Here is a 22655-nt window from a genome sequence, read left to right as displayed (position 1 = left end):
TGAAATTTCCACAGGGACTCATCAGTTATTGAAAGGAAGAAAAAGAACTTTTACTTCATCATTCGTTTAAAAAATATATATTTATTAAGTATCTACTAATGTCTGAATCATTTTTCTGATATAGTTACTTAAGTAAATGATTTAAGGTCATCCAAAATTAGAAATGGCATAAAACAGACTAAGATTCCATTCAGGTATTAAAATTGTTGTATATCCCTTTCACCACTCAATATGTTTGAAAATGCACAACCAACCCTATAGAAGCCTTTTCTTTCCTTCCAGGCATTAAAAGTCCAGCATCCTAAGGAGAGTGGCTATGATGGAAGTGCATTATATGCATGTATGAAATTGGCAAAATGAACCCATTGTTCTGTACAATTAATACGCATTAATAACCATAATTTTCCTTCCAGGCATGATGCCAGCCACTTTGGGAAGTTGCTACCACAAAATTGTGGCTGTTGAGGCTTAGAAAAGCAGATAGGTACAAATGACTGAGAAAGGCAAAAATGTTCCAAAATACAGCCAATTATGTATCTTGATTTTTATATAAAAATTTAACACAGGACAAAGTATAACTGAATATGAATTATTACTTTAATATCACATTTTTAGGAGTACTGGGGACTGAACTCAGGGGCACTCAACCACTGAGCCACATCCCTAGCCCTATTTTGTATTTCATTTGGAGACAGGGTCTCACTGATTGCTTAATGCCTTGCTTTTGCTGAGGCTGGCTTTGAACTCTCCTGTCTCAGCCTCCCGAGCTGCTGGGATTACAGGAGTGAGCCACCATGCCTGGTGATATCACATGTTTAAATCAAGACACTTTCAGGGCTAAATTTAAACAAATTTCTCCAAAAAATATTCATTTATTTAAAATCATTTACTATGCCCCATACATGCCAAATACTGCACTAGATGTAAAGGATACAACTGTGAATAAGGAGCACACACCCCTGGTCATCCACTGAGAGCTTTGGTGAGATGCATAGTCCTTGCAATATTCTGCACTGAGGTGCCTGGATGGGGTAAGGACCACAGGACCCTGGGAGACGGGGAAAGCTTCCTAAAGGGAGGCTGCCAGTCAGACAGAAGATCAAGTGTAAACTTCTTAGGATCACATTCTACCAAGTCATGGACTTTGTAGTCTACTCTCAGGGCAACTTTATCTTTCCCACCAAAATAGTTAGATTCCAGCTTTTTTTTAATTAATTTTTTATGTATATATGATAGCAGAATGTATTACAATTCACATTACACATATAGAGCACATTTTTTTCATATTTCTGGTTATATACAAAGTATATTCACACCAATTTATGTCTTCATACATGTACTTTGGATAATAATGTCTGCCCTATCTAGAGTTTGTCTATTCCTCCCATGCTCCCCCTCCCTATCCCACTATGAATCAGCCTCTTTATATCAGAGAAAACATTCAACATTTGGTTTTTTGGGATTGGCTAACTTCACTTAAAATTATCTTCTCTAACTCCATCCATTTACCTGCAAATGCCATGATTTTATTTTCTTTTATTGCTGAGTAATATTCCATTCTGTATATATGCCACATTATTTTTATCCATTCGTCTATTGAAGGGCATCTAGATTGGTTCCACAGTTTAGCTATTGTGAATTGTGCTGCTATAAACATTGATGTGGCTGTATCCCTGTAATATGCTGTTTTTAAGTCTTTTGGGTATAGACCAAGGAGAGGGATAGCTGGGTCAAATGGTTGTTCCATTCCCAATTTTCCAAGAAATCTCCATACTGCTTTCCATATTTGCTGCACTAATATGCAGTCCCACCAGAAGTGTAGTGTCTTTTTACCCTACATCCTCAACAACACTTATTGTTGTTTGTCTTCTTAACTGCTGCCATTCTGACTGGATTGAGATGATATCTTAGAGTGGTTTTGATTTGCATTTCTCTAATTGCTAGAGATGAACATTTTTTTCATATACTTGTTGATTGATTGTATATCATTTTCTGAAATCCTTGGCCCATTTATTGATTGGGTCATTTGTTTTTTTTGGTGCTTAGCTTTTTGAGTTCTTTATATACCCTAATTTAGTGCTCTATCTGATGTGTGAGGGGTAAAGAATTGCATCCAAGATGTAGGCTCTCTATTCACCTCACAGATTGTTTCTTTTGCTGAGAAGAAACTTTTTAGTTTGAATCCATCCCATTTATATGTCTGTCCTACCTCCACCATTAACTAAAAGAGAAGGGGTAGGCCATAGACATGGAAGACAAAAGAACCTGGTTTGCATCCTCTCTCATATTTGATAACAGCGGACAAGTTTCCTAATCTCTTTTGTATCAGTTTTCTCTTCTGTAAAATAGGAATAATAATAGTACCTATCTCAAAAGGTGGTCATAGGATTAAAGAAACAAGACCTGATACAGAGCAAATGCCAGCTGGTCCTACCGCTGTGATGACGACAGCTTATTCTGATGTGCAGAGTAGAAGCCCCCCGAACCCACAGGGGCAGAGGATTGCTCTGAAAAGTTAAAAGTGCCTCCTGATACTGTGCATGATGGCAGTCCTGAGTTATTCCATCATCCCACAGTCCTCCTTATTTCCTTCTAGATTGGAAATTTGGAAGATGCAAAAAAATGCTAGCATTATCTCCCATCCCTAAGGGGCTTATAAAAACTGTTAGGCTTTCTCTCAGCCTATACAAGGAAACTTTATTTAGCAAATAAGCTTCTAGCTCAATTAACTTCTTTCCTATTTCTCTACTGATAATCAATTTATAATGAATTGGGCTTGAATTTGTAAAACTTCATCAACCACAAACCAACAGTTTCTTTTTTATTTTACCCTTTGAAAAGTTTTCAAATATAATTGGAAAATAAAAATTTTTTAAAGAAAGCTACATAATTCCTCTAACAAAAACTCCATATTTTATCAAAAAGAAAAAAATCAAACCAATAGAATGTCTCGCTAGACAACTTGAGCATAGCAGATTTCTTTTTTAATGATTATGCCAGTTCTCATTTTTCATGTCAAAATATGACTATGTACTACCTTTACTACCTTTAACAACAAATATGAAACACACAGCAGACAGTTGGTAATTTAATAATTGGGAAACTGAAAATATCAAACTTTGGAGGAACATAAATGAGTATTAACTTCAGGTTATTTTGACAAGGACTTATTGTAAACACAAATGACAGCTAAGGCACATCAGTCCCCCACCAACCCATCCAGGAGGCGCATTACCACTGAGCCACATCCTCATACATCCCCAGTCCATTTTTTATTTTGAAGCAGGATCTGATTAAACTGCTTAGGGCCTAGCTTAGTTGCTGAGGTTGGCCAGTCTCAGCCCTTAGCCCGCCCCCCGCCCCCGCCAAGTTACTAGGATTACAGGCATGTGTCACAAGCCCAGCTCCCCTGTTGTTGTTGATAAAGGGGACCATGCAAGTCAAAAAAAAAAAAAAAAAAAAAAAAATTTTAATAGGCTAACTAACTTGTAATGGACTTAAACAATGATTGGTATATATAAAAATATAAATGGGCTTTCTTTTACATCATTAGTTTCTCGGGCTGTTTTTCAGAATTAGACTATCCTGATCTGCCTATTTGAGAAAGTATACCAGTCTCAAACCAGTGTGAACTTCATGTAACTGTAATTAGACTGAATGTTGTAATGACATTGTCTCAAGGTCCATATCTGAAGGATCATTAAATGAGAAACACTTCTGAGCATAAACTTTGAATAAAGAACGTGATAAGCTCTCTAAAATGAACTTGCATAAATGAGAAAATATGTCTAAATCTAAGACTTTGTTCAATTCTATCCCATTTTTATTCTGGCACAGTAAATACATGAAAAGATCCTTGAAAGGGAGATGGAGAACACACGTTTTGGAATTACTTCAAGTAAGTGACTTCATTGTTCTAAACAATTTTAGGACTGTGATGTGAACAGGAGGGAACTAGATCATGCTCTGGCTTCCCCAAAGTCTCCTTGGCCATTTTACTTTGGATGCTCCTGTCCTGCACTAAGGGGACACAAAGAAAAGCAGTCAGTCTATGCACAGAAAATTTAAAAAAATATATATATATTGGCTAAAGAGCTGAATATATGCAAAAAGATCTTATTAAGGGTGAGTGTTACAACAAAAGCACAAAGAAAGAACTCCATTGTGGAAGGAAAAGAGATTTGGAGAGAGAACTAGTATTTAAGCTGGGCCTTGACTTGTGGGTGAGGCCTCAACTAAGATATGGGATGATGAAGAGGTTGCTGTTATAGGAACAGCCACGTCAAGTAAGATGACAACAAATGGTAGAAGAAGTCATCAAGAAAACAAAGTCCTCACAATGGTGTGCAGCCCAACACCAAAGAAACCATCTGCATGTCCTATGCACAGAACAAAGCCAAAAAGTTTGTGCAAAGGAGCAAAAAGAGCTGACTCAAGAGGCAAGGTGGATGGCAGGTTTCCAGGGCAGTTGAGAGTAGTGTTTTCCAAGCTGTGGTTCACGAAATAAACTTAGTGAATATGGACTGGCTTCTCCCCCACCTCAGGAAAGGGAAAGAAAGAGAAAGGCAGAGGGAAGAATAGGAAGAGGAGAAACAGGAAGGCAGATTAGGCTCAGAATGACACCCACAGTAGCTATATTCTAAGAAGCTTTTTAGCTTCTACCTATAGGATATTATTTAAAAATAAAAATAAAAATCACTCATTTAGAGAGTTCTTCAAGTTCAATATCTCGGCACTTGATTAAAACATACCTCAGCCCAATCAATACACGAAGACCATAGTTTAGAGCCAAGTGTTCTTGGCCATGAATAATGCACTTGAAAATATTATTGCATCCTCACTGCAGAATATTCTTATCAGATACTTAGAAGACACAGCCTGATGCTTTCATGAAACAAATAAAGTTTAAAAGGGTTATTTCCAAAGTTTGCGGCAAAGCAGCAAAGATCAAGCCTGACTGATTCTGTTAGCCTATCTCCACAACTTCCATGCCCTTAATAATAGTCCAACAGAAGCCAAAACCTTCCTACAAGCCAAAGACAACATGTAGCATGTAACACCTCTAGGAAGCATGTAATCTCATGAGGAAAATAATTCAAGGAAGCATAAAGATCTACAATTAAGGCAATAAAGTAGATCATACTTCACCAAGAAGAAAACAGCTTCAAGTGACAGAGTACCTTCTCTCATATGTATACGTTCTTACATGTTTTTTTCCCAAAATAATTTCATCTGAAACAATCCTGCCAGCCAGGCATGATGGCACATGCATGTAATCCCAGGGACTCTCAGGCAGCTCAGGCAAGAGGATCAGAGTTCAAAGCCAGCTTCAATAACTTAGTGAGGCCCTAAGCAACTCAGCAAAACGTTCTCTCAAAATAAAACATAAAAAAGGGCTGGGGTTGTGGCTCTGTGATTATGCACCCCTGGGCTCAATCCCCAGTACCAAAAAATAAAGAAATAAAAAAAAAATTCTACCTGTACAGAATTGATTTAAAAGTTGAAAAAGATAACATCCATGATAGCAAAGCAAGTTATTGATGGGGCCAAAAGAAAAAGCTTCTTTTTGAAGCTTAATTTAGTGACATTTCCATAATTCCACAGTTCAATAAATTGTTGAGATTAAGGCTATTTTCAATAGTAATAACTCCATAAATATACAGAAATACAAGTACAAGTGACAGGTAATCAGTGCACAGATATGCTACAGAACCTAAAAAAGGTATGTGCCTAGAATTTGAAAATAAAGGAAAAATAACAAAATTCTTTATAATAAGATACAAAAAATATAAACACCAATCAGATAAGAGTAGCTGAGAGGAAAGATAAGTGTGCTGTCATTTAGATAAAGTTTTCTCAAAATTACTAATAGACTAGGGTGTCTCCTTGAAAAGGAAATGTAATATTAAAAATGTAACTAACCAAAGTAAACCAAACTATCTAAAGATGTTTTGTTAGTCATAGCATATTACAGAAACTCTGAAATTTAAAAAGGAGAACTAGGTCAATAACAAATTTTCAATGTTTCTGCAGAATTGTTTAAAAGGTACATGGTTATTTTTGTACTGTTTGTTTGCTGGAATGGAGCTAGGATGGTCTTCTGTAGAGTTTAGGGGAAACATTCTGTAAATCTATTCAATCCCCTTCATCTGGTTCTAAATTCTAAAAGCAATCTTTCAATTCTTAATTTGGCTCCCCATGCTCTTTCATTCCCAGAAAGGCTTATCTTAGAAATCTGATGTAAATATTCCAGGTTATGAAAGGAAATATGATAATAAAAGTACCAAATACAACTAATAATACAAAATGGATGTTAATAAAAAACAATCATGCCCCATCTTGTAAATTTATTTAAATACCATGCATCTTATCCTGCAATTTACCATTCATCTCTTTTAAATGACTTATTAAACTGAAGATTCTATAAATATACTACCTACAAATGAATGAATGAAGTGAGTAAATGAATGAACTTAGAAAATCAAAGTCCTGAAAAAGCCATCAAGTAATGTGATTTCATCAGTGACCTGCCTGCACTTTGATGATAATACTGATTTTTCCTTGATAAGTTCCCCTGTAATTTGCAAATACTTTGCCATGTACAGGCATGAAATTCTTGCAAGCAATCATATGAAATATCCTTGGATGAGAAAACCAAGGGTCAGAGAGGTCCAGGGCTTACTGAGGTAACTAAGGAATATGGTAAAAGCAAGAATCAAACACGTTTTGATGCCAAGAAAAGGGTATCCAATGCTCAAGGTCAGGTGGATAGCAGCCAAGGTGGTGAGATCAAGCCACAGCATGCTAAGTTGGAGTTGTTCAAATACTTCTCAAGATGGCAATGGTCCTAATATCTGAATCCTGGTTGAGTCTGAAGGGTCACATGGCTTTACTATAGAGAGAAGAAGGACTCAGAAACAGAAATCTGGCAGGGCTAAATGAAGTATTTCAAGATCAGATCTCAGGCATATATTCCCCTTGGATGGGGAAGAAGACAAGAAGAAAAGAGAAAAAGAAGTGAAAATAGATGTGGGAAGGAAATTAGGAGAGAACAGTGCTAGGGAAGCAGAAGGAAGTTGGAAGCTAGGGATCAACAACTGCAGTTAAATCATGGAAGATGAGAACTGAGAACTGACCACTGGGGCTCGGGGCCTAGAAACTACTGCTAACCATTAGACCCTTCTGTTAGCATGATATAAGTGAAAGACAAATGGAAAGGCAGCAGGGTTAAATGAAAAAGTTCTAAGTTATGCACAAAAACCTCAGGAAATGTAGATACCTTTCAACAAGTTTTACAGCAGCTTAAAACATTCAAGTCTTTTTAATGCTAAAAACTCAAATCCAACCCAGAAAATGAGACTTAAGTCAAAGGCAGGCATGAAAGAAGGGTAGAGCACAGAATTTCCTGCTGCTACTACTGCTATACTTGTTCTTTCTTCTGTCAAAGTAGGAAAATGATTACTATTTCCCAAAGACCACGAGAGGCTAGTAACTGAAAAACACACATCTTCCAGTTTCCAAGATGGATCAGCACTGACAGCCTTTTTCAGATATAAGATTCCTCCAGGAGGGCATTAACCTTCTACTGCAAGCAAAAGCAGTAACCCCATTTAACAGAAGAGAAGACAAGGAACAGAAAGGCTAAGTGATTGTGAAGAGGAGAGGGTGACTGACAGATCAAGTTTCCTTCTCACTCCAAGTCCTCTCTCCCTCTGCTGATCAGATCTACTCTAACTGCCTTTATAAATGTTTCAATGAATCTTATCTTCATGCATTAGATTAGCAAGACCAACTCCCCACTGATAATGCAAAATAACCCTGAAATGTTTCATGCCTCACTGATAAGCCAGAAATTGAACTTTTGGTCTCCAATTGGACTGTGATGATCTTGATCTTTCACCTTTAGCAAAAATCTCATAGCTATACTTTTAAAGTTAGTAATGAGTGCTTCATTTGCTTTCCAAGCAGATAGAAGATCTTTTTTAAAATACACTCAGATTTCATGACCTTCGTCCTTAACTTAAAGAGTTCATCACATGTTATAAATTTCTTTGCTCAGGAGACACTCTTAAATTTTCTTTGAAGAGATTAGGGCACCAATCCCAATGGTGAAACTAAACACACATACACACACACACACTTTTACTTATTACCTTTCTTCTATACCCAAAATCAAAGTTTCTTTAATATGTATTGGAATTCAACATGCTTATCAAAGGGTTCTGAAATCCTTCAACCTGATAAATAAAATAGAATTAAAACAGCAGCCTAATTACGTTTATGTTAAAAGAAGCAAGGGGGTCTTAATCCTGTATTAGGCAAAATAACAACCGAATGCCTCCAAGTAGTAAACACAGCCCAAATTCCTAAACTGGGTGGGACTCAACCCACAGAGGGCTTGAGTGTATTTTATTTTTTTCTATACTAAAATAGGAACATAATAATTTAATAATAAAGGTCAACCTTGAACAATTTCACTGTTTTCCCTATTTATATAGAGGTTTTGAATAGTGCAATGTCACACTCAATATAAGCTTCTCAAAGGCAAGCACAGATTGCTGGTACTCAGCTGGTGCTCAAACCCCAGTGAATGACACCCAAGTACTATTGAAGACAGGATGGTCTTGAAACCAAGAAGGTCTCTCTAACCTTTCCTATGTTTCTGTATCCATACCTCTTTCTTTTTGAAGCCTCCCAAGTCACGTTAAAACTTTGGTTGAACAGATTTGTTATACTTTTCTCTTGTTAATCTGTGTTTTATTATAGGGATGACAGCCATGTACCTTGTAATAGATGAGGAAAAGGTTATTTTTTCTCCCATACAACATCTTACCTCTTATTCCCTATGGTAGAAAATAGTGTCTTCAGTAAAACGGATGCTTAACTACTGGTTAAATATCACATTCTATTTCTAAAGTTAGATGGCACGCACAGAAGTGTGTATTATGTTTTTAAAGTGTATACATGTTTTACATGCCTTTTGTAGACATCATGGACTTCACAGTTTTTAAAAAGAGAATCCTGAGCCCCATCCACCACACATTCTAATTCAATAGGTATAGGGAGGATAGGAATAATTTAAGATTATCCTTATAGTCATTTAGATAATGCTCAGGCAAGTGATCCCTGAAGTTCATTTTGAGAAACAAAGAAACAAAATAAGCAAGCTTAAATGTCATGCCTAGAATCAGCACAGTGCTTTTAGTGCTGAAGGTGTCTATTGTCATAGCTCTAATTACCACTTAGCCTTAAACACAGATAACAGGGTGCAGCCTAAGTAGTACTCCCAGGTAGGACTAGAAACTCCTTCCTAACTTGCCAACTTTTATCCATTAGGATTCCTAATGCTTTTCTTCTTCTTTTTTGATTCAAAGATTTGAAAGGCAGAAATCATTAATTATATTTTTTCATATTTGCTTTGATGCTAGACTCAAAATTTTACAGTTACATAGTTTTGCAACTTTATTTGGGAGTTAAGACCTCATATTCACTTCATAGCTTTAGGAAATGGTTTTTAGCTGAAACCTTCCCTTTCTTAGCTTGAAAAAGAAGAAATATTGTGGTAAAAGTAGTCAGGGCATCTCCCAAACCACTTTCTTTCTCTTTCACTAAACACCAGCAGGAATGAGAGAGATGAAATATCTCCGTAACCACAGTATGGGGGGGGGGGGGGGACGGGACGGGACGGGACTCTATCTCTAAACACAGGGAAATAATTTTCCAGTTTCTTAAAAAAGAAATTTATTTTATAAAAGGAATCCCTATGGCAGTTACTACAAGGCAGAAATAACTGTGATTTAAATACAATTATTCAACCAGCAAGTCTCATAGGTTTAAAACCTTTGCAAAGGTTTTTGGGGAAAATCAAATTTTTTACCACAGACCTTTATATTTGGAAGAGAAATCTAAATTAACTACATGTATCTGATTTTATACAACAAAAAAGTGTTCATCCTATGTCTCCCATGTTAGAATAAAACTTAAAATGTTTTGATCTATCTTCTTATATTTGGCAATTAAGTTGGCCCTCACCTATTGCTTTTTCCATTATTTAAAAAAAAAATACAACTATGTGAGCATGCATGTGCATGTGTGTGCGCATACATACATAAACACCACCATCACCAGTTGGACTGTGTCAACAGAACACTCAAATTCTACAATTTTGAAAAAAAATGCATTTAAAATACTGGAATGAATATATAACTTCAAAAAAGAACCTAAGTGTATTTCTAGTATTTAAATAAAGATAGCTTAAATTTTAAATGCCACAAAATGTAGTCTCATTTAAATACCTAAAAGATATACTGGCATCTGAGTGGATAAACATTGTCATGCACTGAATTCCCTCCACTGCTAAAAACTATTAGAAACTCTAGTTGTTTTGCTGAAACAAAAATAACTTGTTATAAAAACATAAATCACTTTTTAATTTTGACAAAGAGTATTAAAAACACTTTTCACCAAATTTTAAGCTGTGATTTTAAAGGGATGAAATAACTCTTTCAACCCATAATGAAATATTTTGATAACCAATAATTTTACTGAAAATCATCTAAAGGTATATTATTTAACAGAAAAAATTTCCTCTAACTTATGTAACAATTTTGCAATATACATATGAAAGCATCATTTCAAATGATAATATATACATATCCCTAAATCATTGAAAACAAATATACTACACATACACTTCTTTAATACATGAAAGCATATACTAAACAGGTATATAATATATATGAAGATGTAGACATAAATATACAAGATCATGAACTAAATGTAAAGAAGTTAATCCTTAAGGAGATAGTTTTCTTACACGTCATAATCACTGCCAAAACTAATCAGCTTGAAAGGACAGTGACACATGGAAATGTGCCCCAGTAATTTTACTACCATGTTGAAGGCAATAATGTAACAGGGCCACTTCTTTTGGAGGGGCATTGGCAAGTCACTGTCCCTCTCCTCTTCCATAGGTGGTTTTCCCTCCCTAATCCTTTTGTAAGTATTCAGTTCCCTTCCTTTTGCCAGTCTTTCTAAGTTCTAAAAGGAAACCCCACCTAAATGGTTAAAATGTTAACTGCTATATAATCTTCCTTAAAATTACAGAATCCAGAATATCTGGTGACCTTTGTAAGATCCCTCCTTAGTCTTTATTCCCAAGTATAACAGGAAGCATGCAAAGTACTATGATATTTAACTTGCAGAAAAGTAATCTGTCTAAAGAAATACAGCATCAAGCCCCAGAAGGTAAAGGTTGATTATTGCAAAGCTCCAGCCAGATGACAATAACAAAAAAAAAGAGATCCATGACCCTGATTATGAAGACTGCTCAGCACAAGCATGCCACTCAGCACATAGGCTTCTTGCCCACTGTCTCTCTACACGTCCTTCCCCTCCCTATGAAAGTGCTTTCCAACAGGGTTTGGTAGTATACATCTCTCATCCCAGCTACTCAGGAGGCTGAAGCAGAAGGATTGCAAGTCTGAAGCCAACCTAGGCAACTTAGTGAGACCATCTCAAAGTTGAAAAAAGGGTAGCTCTGTGGTAGTGTACTTGCCTAGAATATGAGAGGCCCTGGGTTCAATTTCCAGTATTGCAAAAAATAAAAAAGAACCCCCTGTCAGCCCCTCCATGTTCTTAAGATGCTGGCCTGTGAATAACCCATATTCCTTCCTACCAACTCATCTTCCAAATATAGGCTTTTGAGTAAGGGGCAACCAGGACCTTAGTCCAATTAAAAGTGAGTACAGAGACACTACATGCCAAGCAGGACACCATCACAGAGAGCTTTCATCAAATGAAACTGGACATAGCTATTGAACCTTTTCATTTACCTGCACCAGCAAATTCACTTCACATTCTCAGATTTGATTTTTCCCAACCTATTATAGAAAAGATAAATCTCTTACATTTCCTTTTTAAAAAAGTCTATATTCAGTTACCTGCTAACATGATTTTAGAAAAAACCATTAAATATAAAATCATCTACTTGCAGATCATTTTCTCCCATAATCTAATGTAAATATGAAATGGTCTATTCCTTTCACATCAGATGTGACATGTAAATTTATTTATTTATTTGCTTGTTTGCTTGCTTTATTTTGTGGTTCTGTAGATTGAACCCAGCAGCACTCTACCAGTGACTTCTGGCCTCAAGAGCTGCTAACCCTTTTTTGTTTTTTGACACAGGGTCTCTAAATTGTTGAGTCTGAACTTGAATTTGCAGTCCTCCTATCTCAGCCTCCTTAGCTGCTGAGATAAGTGTGTTCCACTGGACCTCATTGGACTCTCAGTTTCATTTTTGAAGTTCTTTTTAGAAAATTTATGAAAAATTGTATCTTACTCCTTCAGCCTCCAAAATGTTTGAATATCAGTAAGCTATACAATATAAGCACTTTAAAAATTAGACTGCAACTTTTAGAAAACTAAGGAAATATTTGTAAATTCCACATTATTAATATGCAACACAATGTAAATAATTTAAATATCTTTTGTGGAATGGACATATAAATATACTTCAAAAGAATTCAATGCTATATATTAATGTCAAGAAAATGGATGAACTTTAAAGTTCTGCCAAAGTCATTTGAAAACAAAAAGGTATTTAAGTTAGATACTCACATTTAAAAGAATGTAGCAAATGACACCTTCAAGTTAATTAACACAGGTCTTAGATATACCAAAGGAGACTCCTTCCTCAAATTCTTTCAGGATAACAGAAAAAAAAACATACTAGGCACTAGACCAAAACTTCTGTAACTCCTTTCTTTCAATAATATGTGGCAACAGAAAATACCTGGCATAAGAAACCTTGGCTAAGTCCAACCATCCGCCAATTCACTTCCTATCCCATGAAGCTAAATGTGATCAAGAAAAAATATACAACCATGATGGATGGCTGACTTCTCTTTAGGTGAATATCAATGGCCCTCAGTGCTGCCTAGCAATCTACCACTCTCAAGTTAATCTCTCTCTCTACCTAGATGTCAACTGCATACTTTCTCCTCTCTTTTCAAACTTCAGTACCATCTACTCCATCAGCACAGCTGGCTGCTGCCTTGTTTCCTACTTCACTTAGAAAAGTCATCAAAAGGAAACTCCCAAGTGCATCTGTATCTACACACTCTGCCTTCACTCCTATTATTATGAATAAACAGTCTAAACCCCTCCTGAAACTCATATCATTCTCTCATTTAATCTAATGTATCACTCCATTGCTTGCTCTCTCTGTCTCTCTCTCCCTCATATCAATTCTCTCCTTACTGAAACATGCTTATAATGATAGGAACATGCTACAATTACTGCACATAGAAAATCTCAATCCCTACCTTGCCCTTTAATTACAGCCCCATTCCCTCTTTCTTTTCATCACAAATGATCTCAAAACAGGCTCCAATTCTTCTCTTCCCATTTATCCTTAAGTTCACTTTAAATAAGCTTTTGCCCCAGTGCTTCATCAAAATAATTCTGGCCAAGTTTTCCAATAACCTCCATGCCATGTATCATAATGCTAGGGTTAATTTTCAGAATTCATCTTAACAAACACAATATGTCAGCATAATTTTTACACAGCTGATTACACTCTACTCCTTCACACTTTCTTCACATGGCTTCCAAGACACCAGAATTCCCTGATTTGCTTTCCTGTTTTGACTACTATTTCACTAATTATGCTTCCTCTGTTGCCTCGCTAATGATTCCTCATTACCTTGACCCTGATGGGGGGACCCAGGGCTCAGTCCTTGAACCTCTTCTCTTTTCTTTTTCCTTTTTCTCTTTCTTTTTAAAGAAGGTAGGGGGTGGTACTGGGAATTGAACCCAGGGGAGCTTTTCCAATGAGCTTTACAGGGTCTCACCAAGTTGCTGAGGCTGGCCTCAAACTTGTGATCCTCTTGCCTCAACCTCCAAAGTTGCTGGGATTATAGGCATGTGCCACTATGCCTGGCTTCTTCTCTTTTCTACCTATGCTGTCTAGCCAGGTAATCTCAGCCACTTATAGCTCTAAATACCATTTATTCACTGATGATTCCTTAATTTACACTTCTAGTTTAGACCACTCCCTGAACTACCATCTTAACACATCACAAAAATAAACTCTTAATCAGTATGGCTGACATTAAAAGTGCTCACCAAGATCTAGTTCTCTCCAGGGCATAAGAATGGTAAGGACATGTGACTTCTGCTGGCCAATCTAATGCAAATTGAAGTTCTATGTATCGCTACCAGCCTGGGCAGTGAAAAGTCTGTTCGTAATTCCCTAATATCTCTTTCTCTGCTTCTTTCTCTTTGTCTGCCCCTCTCTTATGGCAACTGAAAATGCTCCCTGTTCCATCTAGATGGTGTACCATCTTGATGGTGCCTCCAACGAGCCTCCCTTAGGGATGGCAAACCTACTGACCCACAAGTGGTATGTGCCATGAGAAAGAAACAAATGTATACATCTAGCCACCAATATTTTTGCATTCTTAGGGACCTCAGTATAGCCTATCCTCTCTAAGCTAATAGTCCCCAAATCTGCTTTCACATATGGTCTAAATATGTTCCCCATATTCTTTGTTGTATCAACAACCCCAAATTCTTAGCTATTCAGCCAAAAACTTTGGAGTCATTCTTGATCTGTGTCTTTGTCTCACACCCAACATCCAATTTATCAGCATATCTTATGACTTTAGAATACATCCGGAATCCTATCACCTTTCACTGCCTTCACCACGACTCCGCATTTGAAAAACAAGGGTGAGAATATGAAAAGGCAAGCCACAGACTGGAAGAAAATATTTACAGTGCATATATGTGATCATGACTTTATCAATGTTCATCAGTACACAAATAAACCACTCAATTTAAGAAAATGAGCCAAAAATTTAATAGGCATTTTTCCAAAGAAGACATATGGATAGACAGCAAATTAACACATTAAAAGATGCTTAACATTATTAGTCACTAGGAAATGCAAATAACATTAAAACTACAATGAGATAACACCATACACATCTTAGAATAAAAAATCAAAAAGACTGACAATAGGGCTGGCGATATAGCTCAGTTGGTAGAGTGCTTGCCTCACATGCACAAGGCCCTGGGTTCAATCCCCAGCACTTCCTACCAAAAAAATGAAAAAAGTGCACATTAGTTAATATTTTGGGCTGGGGATGTGGCTCAAGCGGTAGCGCGCTCGCCTGGCATGCGTGCGGCCCGGGTTCGATCCTCAGCACCACATACAAACAAAAGATGTTGTGTCCGCCAAAAACTGAAAAATAAATATTGAAATTCTCTCTCTCTCTCTCTTTAAAAAAAAAAAAAAGACTGACAATATCAAGTGCTAACTAGGATGTGGAAACTGGGACTCTCATTCACTAATGGTTGAATTATAAAAGGGCATAAGCACTATGTGGAAATTAGTTTGGTAATTTCTTAAAAAGTTAAACATATGTCTGCATTAAAAGAAGGGTATTTATATATTATGGATGGAAATTGTCTACTTCAGAAGCTGTTTCTAGTAGATAAAAACTACATACAGATAATTCTTCCTTAGTCAAAAGATGATCCAACCATTCTACTCCTAGGTATTCCCATGAAAAATGCAAGTATATGTCATTTAAATATTGAATATTCATAGTTGAAAACTAGCAACTGCCCAGATGTCCATCTGCAAGTGAATGGATGAACAATTTGTGGTACATACATACAAAATACTACTACTCAGCAATAAAAAGGTCTGAACTACTGATAGACACAATGTAGATTATCTCAAAATAATTATGCTGAGTAAATGAAAAAAAGAAAAGTACATATTGTATGATTCCACTATATAAAATAAGAAACTGTAAAAAAAAGCTATAGTGACAGAAAACAGATCAGGGGTCGCCTAGGGAGGAGAGGTGCTGAGAAAGGCAGGAGGAAGGAATTTCAAAGGGACACAGGAAACTTTGAGGGTGCTATGGTTTAAATATGTTCCCCAGGTCAGGTGTGGTGGCCCACTTACTTGGGAGGATAAGGCAGAAGGATCCATTGAGCCCAAGAGTTCAGGGCCAGCCTGGGCAATACAGTGAGACCTCTCTCAAAAAACAAAAACAATAAATGAGTATGTCCCCAAAAAATCATGTGTTAGAAATTTAATTTCTAATGCAACAGTGTTGGGAGGGGGGCCTAATGGGAGGAATTTTAAGTCATGAAGACTCCACCCTCAAGAACAGATGAGCCAATTATAAAAGGACTTGAGGCTATGAATCCCTCTCTCCCTCCATCATGTTCTCTTTTGCCCTTCCACCTCCAATATGGGATGACGTAGCAAGAAGGCCCTCACCAGATGCAGGCCCCTTGGCCTTGGACTTTCCCAAATCCAGAATCTAATCTTCATAAATTATCCAGTTTCAGGTATTCAGGTATTTCAGGTAGTCTGTTACAGCAGCCCAAAATGAAGTTAAGACAGAAGGTAACAGTTATGTCTACCATGTTAATTGTGGTGATGGTTTTGTAGGGGTATATGTCAAAACATGAAAATATGTTAATTTGTGCCAACTTAGTGAATAAAAATGATATTTCAACAAACCTATTATCAAAATAAAATACAGCATGTACTTTACTTTTGGAAAGAATAAAGTAAATAAAATAAAATTGGTTAAGAAACAGAATCCAAGAATGAACAGAAGTGGAAACCCATTATATCTTCCCTCAGAGCATTCTTTTTTTTTTTTTTTTTTTTTTGGTTGTTGTTGTTTTGTATTAGAGATTGAATATGGAGGTCTTTATCACGGAGCTACATCCCTGATCCCTTTTATTTTCTATTTTAATACAGGGCCTCACTAAGTCGCTGAAGCTGGCTTCAAACTTGCAATCCTCCTACCATAGCTTCCCAAGCTGCTGGGATTATAGGCGGGTGCCACTGTGCCCAGCCCTTGGAGTTCTTTTCTAAATGAGAGAATATCGGTAGGAAAGGAGGAATAACCCATCACAAAGAAATATCCCTCAACATAAAGTTATAGGGGCTTTCAACCAAGGAAGAACCACCAATCACTTCTGAAATGAACAGTGCCACCCCCAATACACAAGCATGAATCTTTTGCCACAGTCTCCCAGCAGCTGAATGATTTCTTTGAATCCATCTTAGAAACCTGACCTAATTTCTCCTTTTTATGTTGTTTTTCACTTGCCATTAAACAAATTGAGCCTTTTATCACCAACTTAATTTATTATAAATTTTATAGGAACTAAGAAATGGCCATAGCTCTTAGTCTGTGAGTATTGTGCGGAACGTTCCTCCTTGGACTTCTCTGTCCTTGGTCGCCTCATTTCCCACTGGGGTGGAAAAATTGCCATCTCTGGTTCACCCACCTCTCTTACTTGTATTTCAAATCCTAAATTCCACTCAACATCACCAATTTTAGCACATCTTAATATGAATACAACCAATTCTTTCATAAGCTGCTATGGTTATGAGTTTTCTGTAACATGACTGCTTTATGTTCAAAACACGGTTTTGAACAAAATAGAAGCACAGCACGCACTTATGTTTAAATCAGGTTAGCCCCCAGGACTCACCTCATTTCCACCAACTGCCTTGGTTAAAATCACTGCAGAAGACACAGGGGGAGGCATGCAACCTACTGTCTGCAAACTGAAAAATAAAAGAAAATCCAATTGTAAATAGTTTTTTCCCCCCAATTATAGTAGCTTTCACTGTATTTATTCTAAAATAGCAGAACTGAGCAAATAAAAATAGGAGAGTGTTTATTGATGCATATTCCCTGGTGAGTTTAGACGATTTTATATGAAGCAACATTACTTAGAAGATGCAGCAAACATGCAGCCTCTGAGCTCTCGTTACATTCTACAAGCGACAGTGATTTTAGTTTCGTAGTTATTTAAGTTTTGATTGTGCAATTCAAAACACAGCCAACTTATAGTAAGTACAGTCATTGAAACATAAATAATCTCAGGTTATTTTCAGTTAAAGTAAAAATGCTCCTTAAACTTTATGTAGAAATCTTTTAGTAAAAATAAAGCTCTAATCTGAAGTTGAAAAATATTTAATAAAACACAACTTACATTTTCAATTTCTTTCTATGAAACAGCAATTCTCAAACTTTCACCTTATAAAAGACATTTTCATGTTGTAGTGTCATTATAAAAATAGGCATGACATAATCATATGTGTTGAATTTAGATTCTATAATGATAGTCTCATATCTGTTCTAAATTTGGTTTTTATTAAATTATGTTTATACTTACAAGATCCTAATAACAAGTCTACTCTCTTAAAGATACAAAATAAATTGTACAAGAAAATGAAACAATGAGTACTAAATCTAAATACTAAAAATTTAAAAAAATTACTCAGAATTCATATAGAATATACCTTTCTAGGGAAAAGATATAGGAGGAGCAAGGAGCTACGCTAACTAGGGGGAAATTCATACAGGGCATAGTGGACAAAGTGTATTTGACATAAAACAGATTTTGAATGAGTGTGCTTATAGATGACTTTTATTGATTCTTTTAAGGATGTGTTATCTAAAATTTATGCAGTAAATTGATGTTAGCTCTGAAATAAGAAAAAAATATTTTAGTTCCTTTTGATTAAAACATAAGAAAACTCAACTTATGGAATTTCCATCTCATTCAATTCAATATGTTTTGGATTTTTTTTTTCCTCCCACTGTTTTTATATTTAGAGTGGCCTCTTGCTATGTTACCCAGGCTGATTTGAACTTCTGGGTTCACGCGACCCTCCTGCATCAGGTTCCTGAATAGTTGGGGCTACAGGTACATGCTATCACACCCAGCTTGGTCTTAGGTCTGTTTCCTAAGTGAGGTTAATGTAGTCTGTCCTATTATGAATTCCCAGCCTCTGCCCCTTCTTCAGGTTCACTAATACAAAGCATTTACCATTTGTAGTAGATCCAATTCTACACACTTGACACACACTGTCTTATCTATTCCTCTCAAGTATTATTCTCACTTTAATGAAAACTAAAGTTAAGACAGAAGCTCAATAATTTGCGCAAACTCCCAAAGCCAGCTCTCTAGAGTTAAACTTTTATTCTGGCATCCAGGGTCAAAGATTTACTTATCTAGGACTCCTTCAGCCTTCTATTTCCCCTACCACCAATAGTAGGTGAGTCCTCTAGGGCATTTTCAATCTTTCTAACTTTTTCAATCTTTTCTATCTTCTAGTCCCTTCCCTTTAACTTACAAAGAAACAGAATTCTCCCTATCTTAAAAAACAAAAATCTTTGAATTGTATATTGAACTATATATAGAATATATGAGTAGGGTACTATGTAAGAGTATCCAAAACAGGATGCATAAGATATTATTCCTGCCTTTAAGAAGATTCAATACACAAATGTAGATAACTAACAGCAAAATTAGTACTATTGCCCCCTCAAGATCCAATCCTACATTTTTCATTGCAACTCACTGTTGGTCTATAAAGAATACTCTACCCCCATGACCCCACAACAATGCATTTTCCCTTAATGTCTCTGGAATTGGATTTCTTCCCCACTTCTACTAGTCTAGAAGTGATCTGAAAGTATCCCGTGATCTCCAAATCTCCAAACCAAACACCCTTTCCCTATTCACTCTATTTACATTCTTGCTTCTCCAGGCAACTCTTATTCTTATCTTCTTGGTCACTAGCTTACTTCATCATTCTCATTTACCCCTTTTAAACTATTCTTTTTTTTTTTTTTGCTGGCTTTCCTGCTGTCTTTTCAATCTTATTTTCAGTCCATAGAAATATTTTTAAATTTACATTTCTAGCCCTAACTACTACCACCAAATTTATAGCCAGATTGTTCCCTCAAACTAAACACGTCTAATATTGAATTTACATATTTTCTTTCTTTCAGCTTTATTGAGGCATAATTTGACAAATAAAAACTGAATATATTTACATATTAAATGTTTTAAAATATGTCTACATTTTGAAATCATTTCCATAATATAGCTAATTAACATATGTATCACCTCACAAAGTTATCTTTGTGTGTGTTGTGCAGTGAGAATACTTAAGATCTCTCCCAAAAATTTGGCAGTACATAATACACTACTATTAACTATAGTCCCTGGGCTGTACAATAGATCTCCAGAACAAATTTATATATTTTCTAAAAAATCAATTTTTTCCTGTGACTTTACCACAGGAACCAGTTTTCACCTAATGATCCAATTTGAAATTCCGGAGTTATAGGCAACTCCACTTGCTCCTTATAAATTAACCAGTCCCCACATCCTAGTTTCCATTCTTCTCCATGACTGTTGCCATCATTCTTGTTAAGATGCTTTTCATTGGACTCTTGAAACTTTCAAATGTACTGAATGCTCTCTACCTCCACACTGACCCTTCACCACTGCACAGTAAGGAGAGTGTGCTCAGAACACCTTTATTTAACAGGATTCTGAGTCTGCAACTCCCTCAAGTTAACATACTAAGTGTGTACTCTCTGACTGGGCAGAGGAAAAAGTAAGCTACGAGAGAGCTTTCTTGGAGTTAAACCAAAGATGTACATTTTTAGTCTAACTTCCCAAGGTGAGAACTATATGCTTGCTTTATTTAGCATACTGAATTGCACGCACTATTCTAATAATAAACACAGTACAGTGCTATCAGACCAATCTCCCTGAATGACTACCTTTTAGCACTATGTCTTTTCATTTTAGCACTTTTAAGAGCTCCCCGTCACCTGTAGCTTCAAACCCAAACTCCTCAGCCAAGTAGTGCAGACTTTGCTGGCGTGGGCCAAAAGAAATATTTTTATCTTTGACTTTTACTAATGTCTCATTTTTTAACTTTCTACTTTAAAGCATATCCAACCCTTGCTGAACCATTTATCCTTTAGCTGGTTTTACCATTCATTTGATAAAACATAGGCGGCCCCATCTTTATTATAATAAACAACCATGTACACATGTACATTATCCTCTGTATCTAACTAGGTTGGAAGGTCCCTGAAGACAAGGAAACCGAGTTATTATGTCCCTATACTTTGAGTGGCCTACATGTGGCAGATACCATTGGTTCTGTGTGTGTGTGTGTGTGTGTGTGTGTGTGTGTGAGATGTGCGTATATGTGTGTGTTGTGTTACTGGGGATTGAACCCAAGGGTGCTCAGCCATTGGTCCACATCCCACCCACCCCCTTATTTTTGTATTTGATTTAGACATAGTGTCTCATGAGTTGCTTAGGGTTTCACTAAGTTGTTGAGGTTGGCTTTGAACTCTCGGTCCTCCAATCTTAGCCTCCCGGGTCACTGGGATTACAGGCCTGCACCACCGTGCCCAGCAACTACAATTGGTTCTTGATGCACATACGGTGTTGCTCTAAAATGCTGCCATTTTACTTATGTGAGCTCTTATGCTTTGGGATGAATTTAACGCTCATTCTCTCAGAACTCAATCTGGCCAAAGTGGCACTCTTCACTTTCCCTCTGCTCCTAACCTGTCTCTCCCCAATTAAGTAAATGACACTGCCAATTACTCAGTGGCTTGTACCTATAACCTAGAAGTCCTCACTCCTCAGCCCCTCCACCCACGGGCTCTGAGAGCTCTGTTAAATTCTACCCTGTGTGCACTCACCTTTCTATTGCACGACTGCCTCACCCCCGGTCTCCAAACTCATCTCCTATCTTTCTCTCGGCTGCCTCTACTGCCTACTTCCCACAGAGCAGCCAGAAGAATCATTTTCAAATATAAATCGGACCCCATTTCTACCTCATTTCAGTCCCTGCAATAGCTTCCCGTAGCATTTAATATCAAGTCAGAATTCTTTATTGGGTATTTATAAGCCTCTGCATACACAGCTCTTGCCAACCTTCCCACCCCCACACCATGGTATCTCTCCTCCACATCACCAAGATCTGGCCATCCTGACTGTTCTACTGACCTTACACACACCGGGTTTATTGCTGCCTTAGAGCCTCGCACATTCTGTTTTCCTTGTCTAGAACATTCTACCCTAAGAATTCTGTAGTTCAAATTAATCACCAGCCTGACTAACAGCTTTCAACCACATCACAGTTTGAACTCTTCTCACACCTCTTTTTTTATCTTACTCATCTATTTACTTGTTTATGGACACTCGTACCCCAAGTCTCTCCAACACACAAAATGTACTGGCACCAGTTTTGCAGTTGTTTCTCTACTATTACCTATAAAAACTCCTGGCTCATAGTAGGGCTAAAGAAGTGACTTGAATAAATAGGTGATTTTAATTGATATCCCCACATCATTTTTAAGTAGAAAGTAAAAGTATGATTACATTTTATAAACCAGGAAATTGAGGTTCAAAACTATTAAATAACTTTGCTCAAAGGCATGTTAGGAATAGGATCAGAAACCAACTTTCAGGCTCTAAGCTCAGTATTTTAGCTGTCATACTACAATTCTATAATAGGTTTAGTTTTAAATCACTTTAAAAATTCTTTAATTGTTATTTTCATCAAATATGACTTTTTAATGAAAAGGATTCTAATAAAATCTACTGTTAATTCAACTATTACATCAAACAAAACAAAACACATGGAAAAGTAAATATTTACACAAATATATACATATTTTTCCCATCTTGTACATTTTGAAAGAAAATATTCCATCTTATCTGTATACATTTTTTAAGATACAGAATGCAAAGTTAAAGCATCCAATGGACAG

At 36.6% G+C, this 22655-nt stretch overlaps 1 protein-coding gene across 5 annotated transcripts in view; it reads right to left on the bottom strand.

The window, feature by feature from the left end:
* The window catches only part of Slc10a7 (solute carrier family 10 member 7), a 240062-nt gene that overhangs the window by 202902 nt on the left and 14505 nt on the right, over nt 1-22655 (bottom strand). For 4 of the 5 annotated variants that reach the window (XM_027926759.2, XM_071614635.1, XM_071614636.1 and 1 more), the window contains exon 4: nt 17542-17617. In XM_027926759.2, coding sequence (XP_027782560.2) covers nt 17542-17617 — 76 coding nt within the window. Of the gene's footprint in view, nt 1-15044; nt 15103-17541; nt 17618-22655 lie in introns of those variants that run through there. The other variant, XM_071614638.1, reaches the window with a different exon arrangement.

The sequence above is a fragment of the Marmota flaviventris genome, chromosome 7 (genome assembly GCF_047511675.1).
Source record: "Marmota flaviventris isolate mMarFla1 chromosome 7, mMarFla1.hap1, whole genome shotgun sequence".
Lineage (NCBI taxonomy): Eukaryota > Metazoa > Chordata > Mammalia > Rodentia > Sciuridae > Marmota > Marmota flaviventris.
The sequence above is the reverse complement of the archived record's forward strand: the minus strand, read 5'-3'. Positions and strand labels throughout refer to the sequence as shown.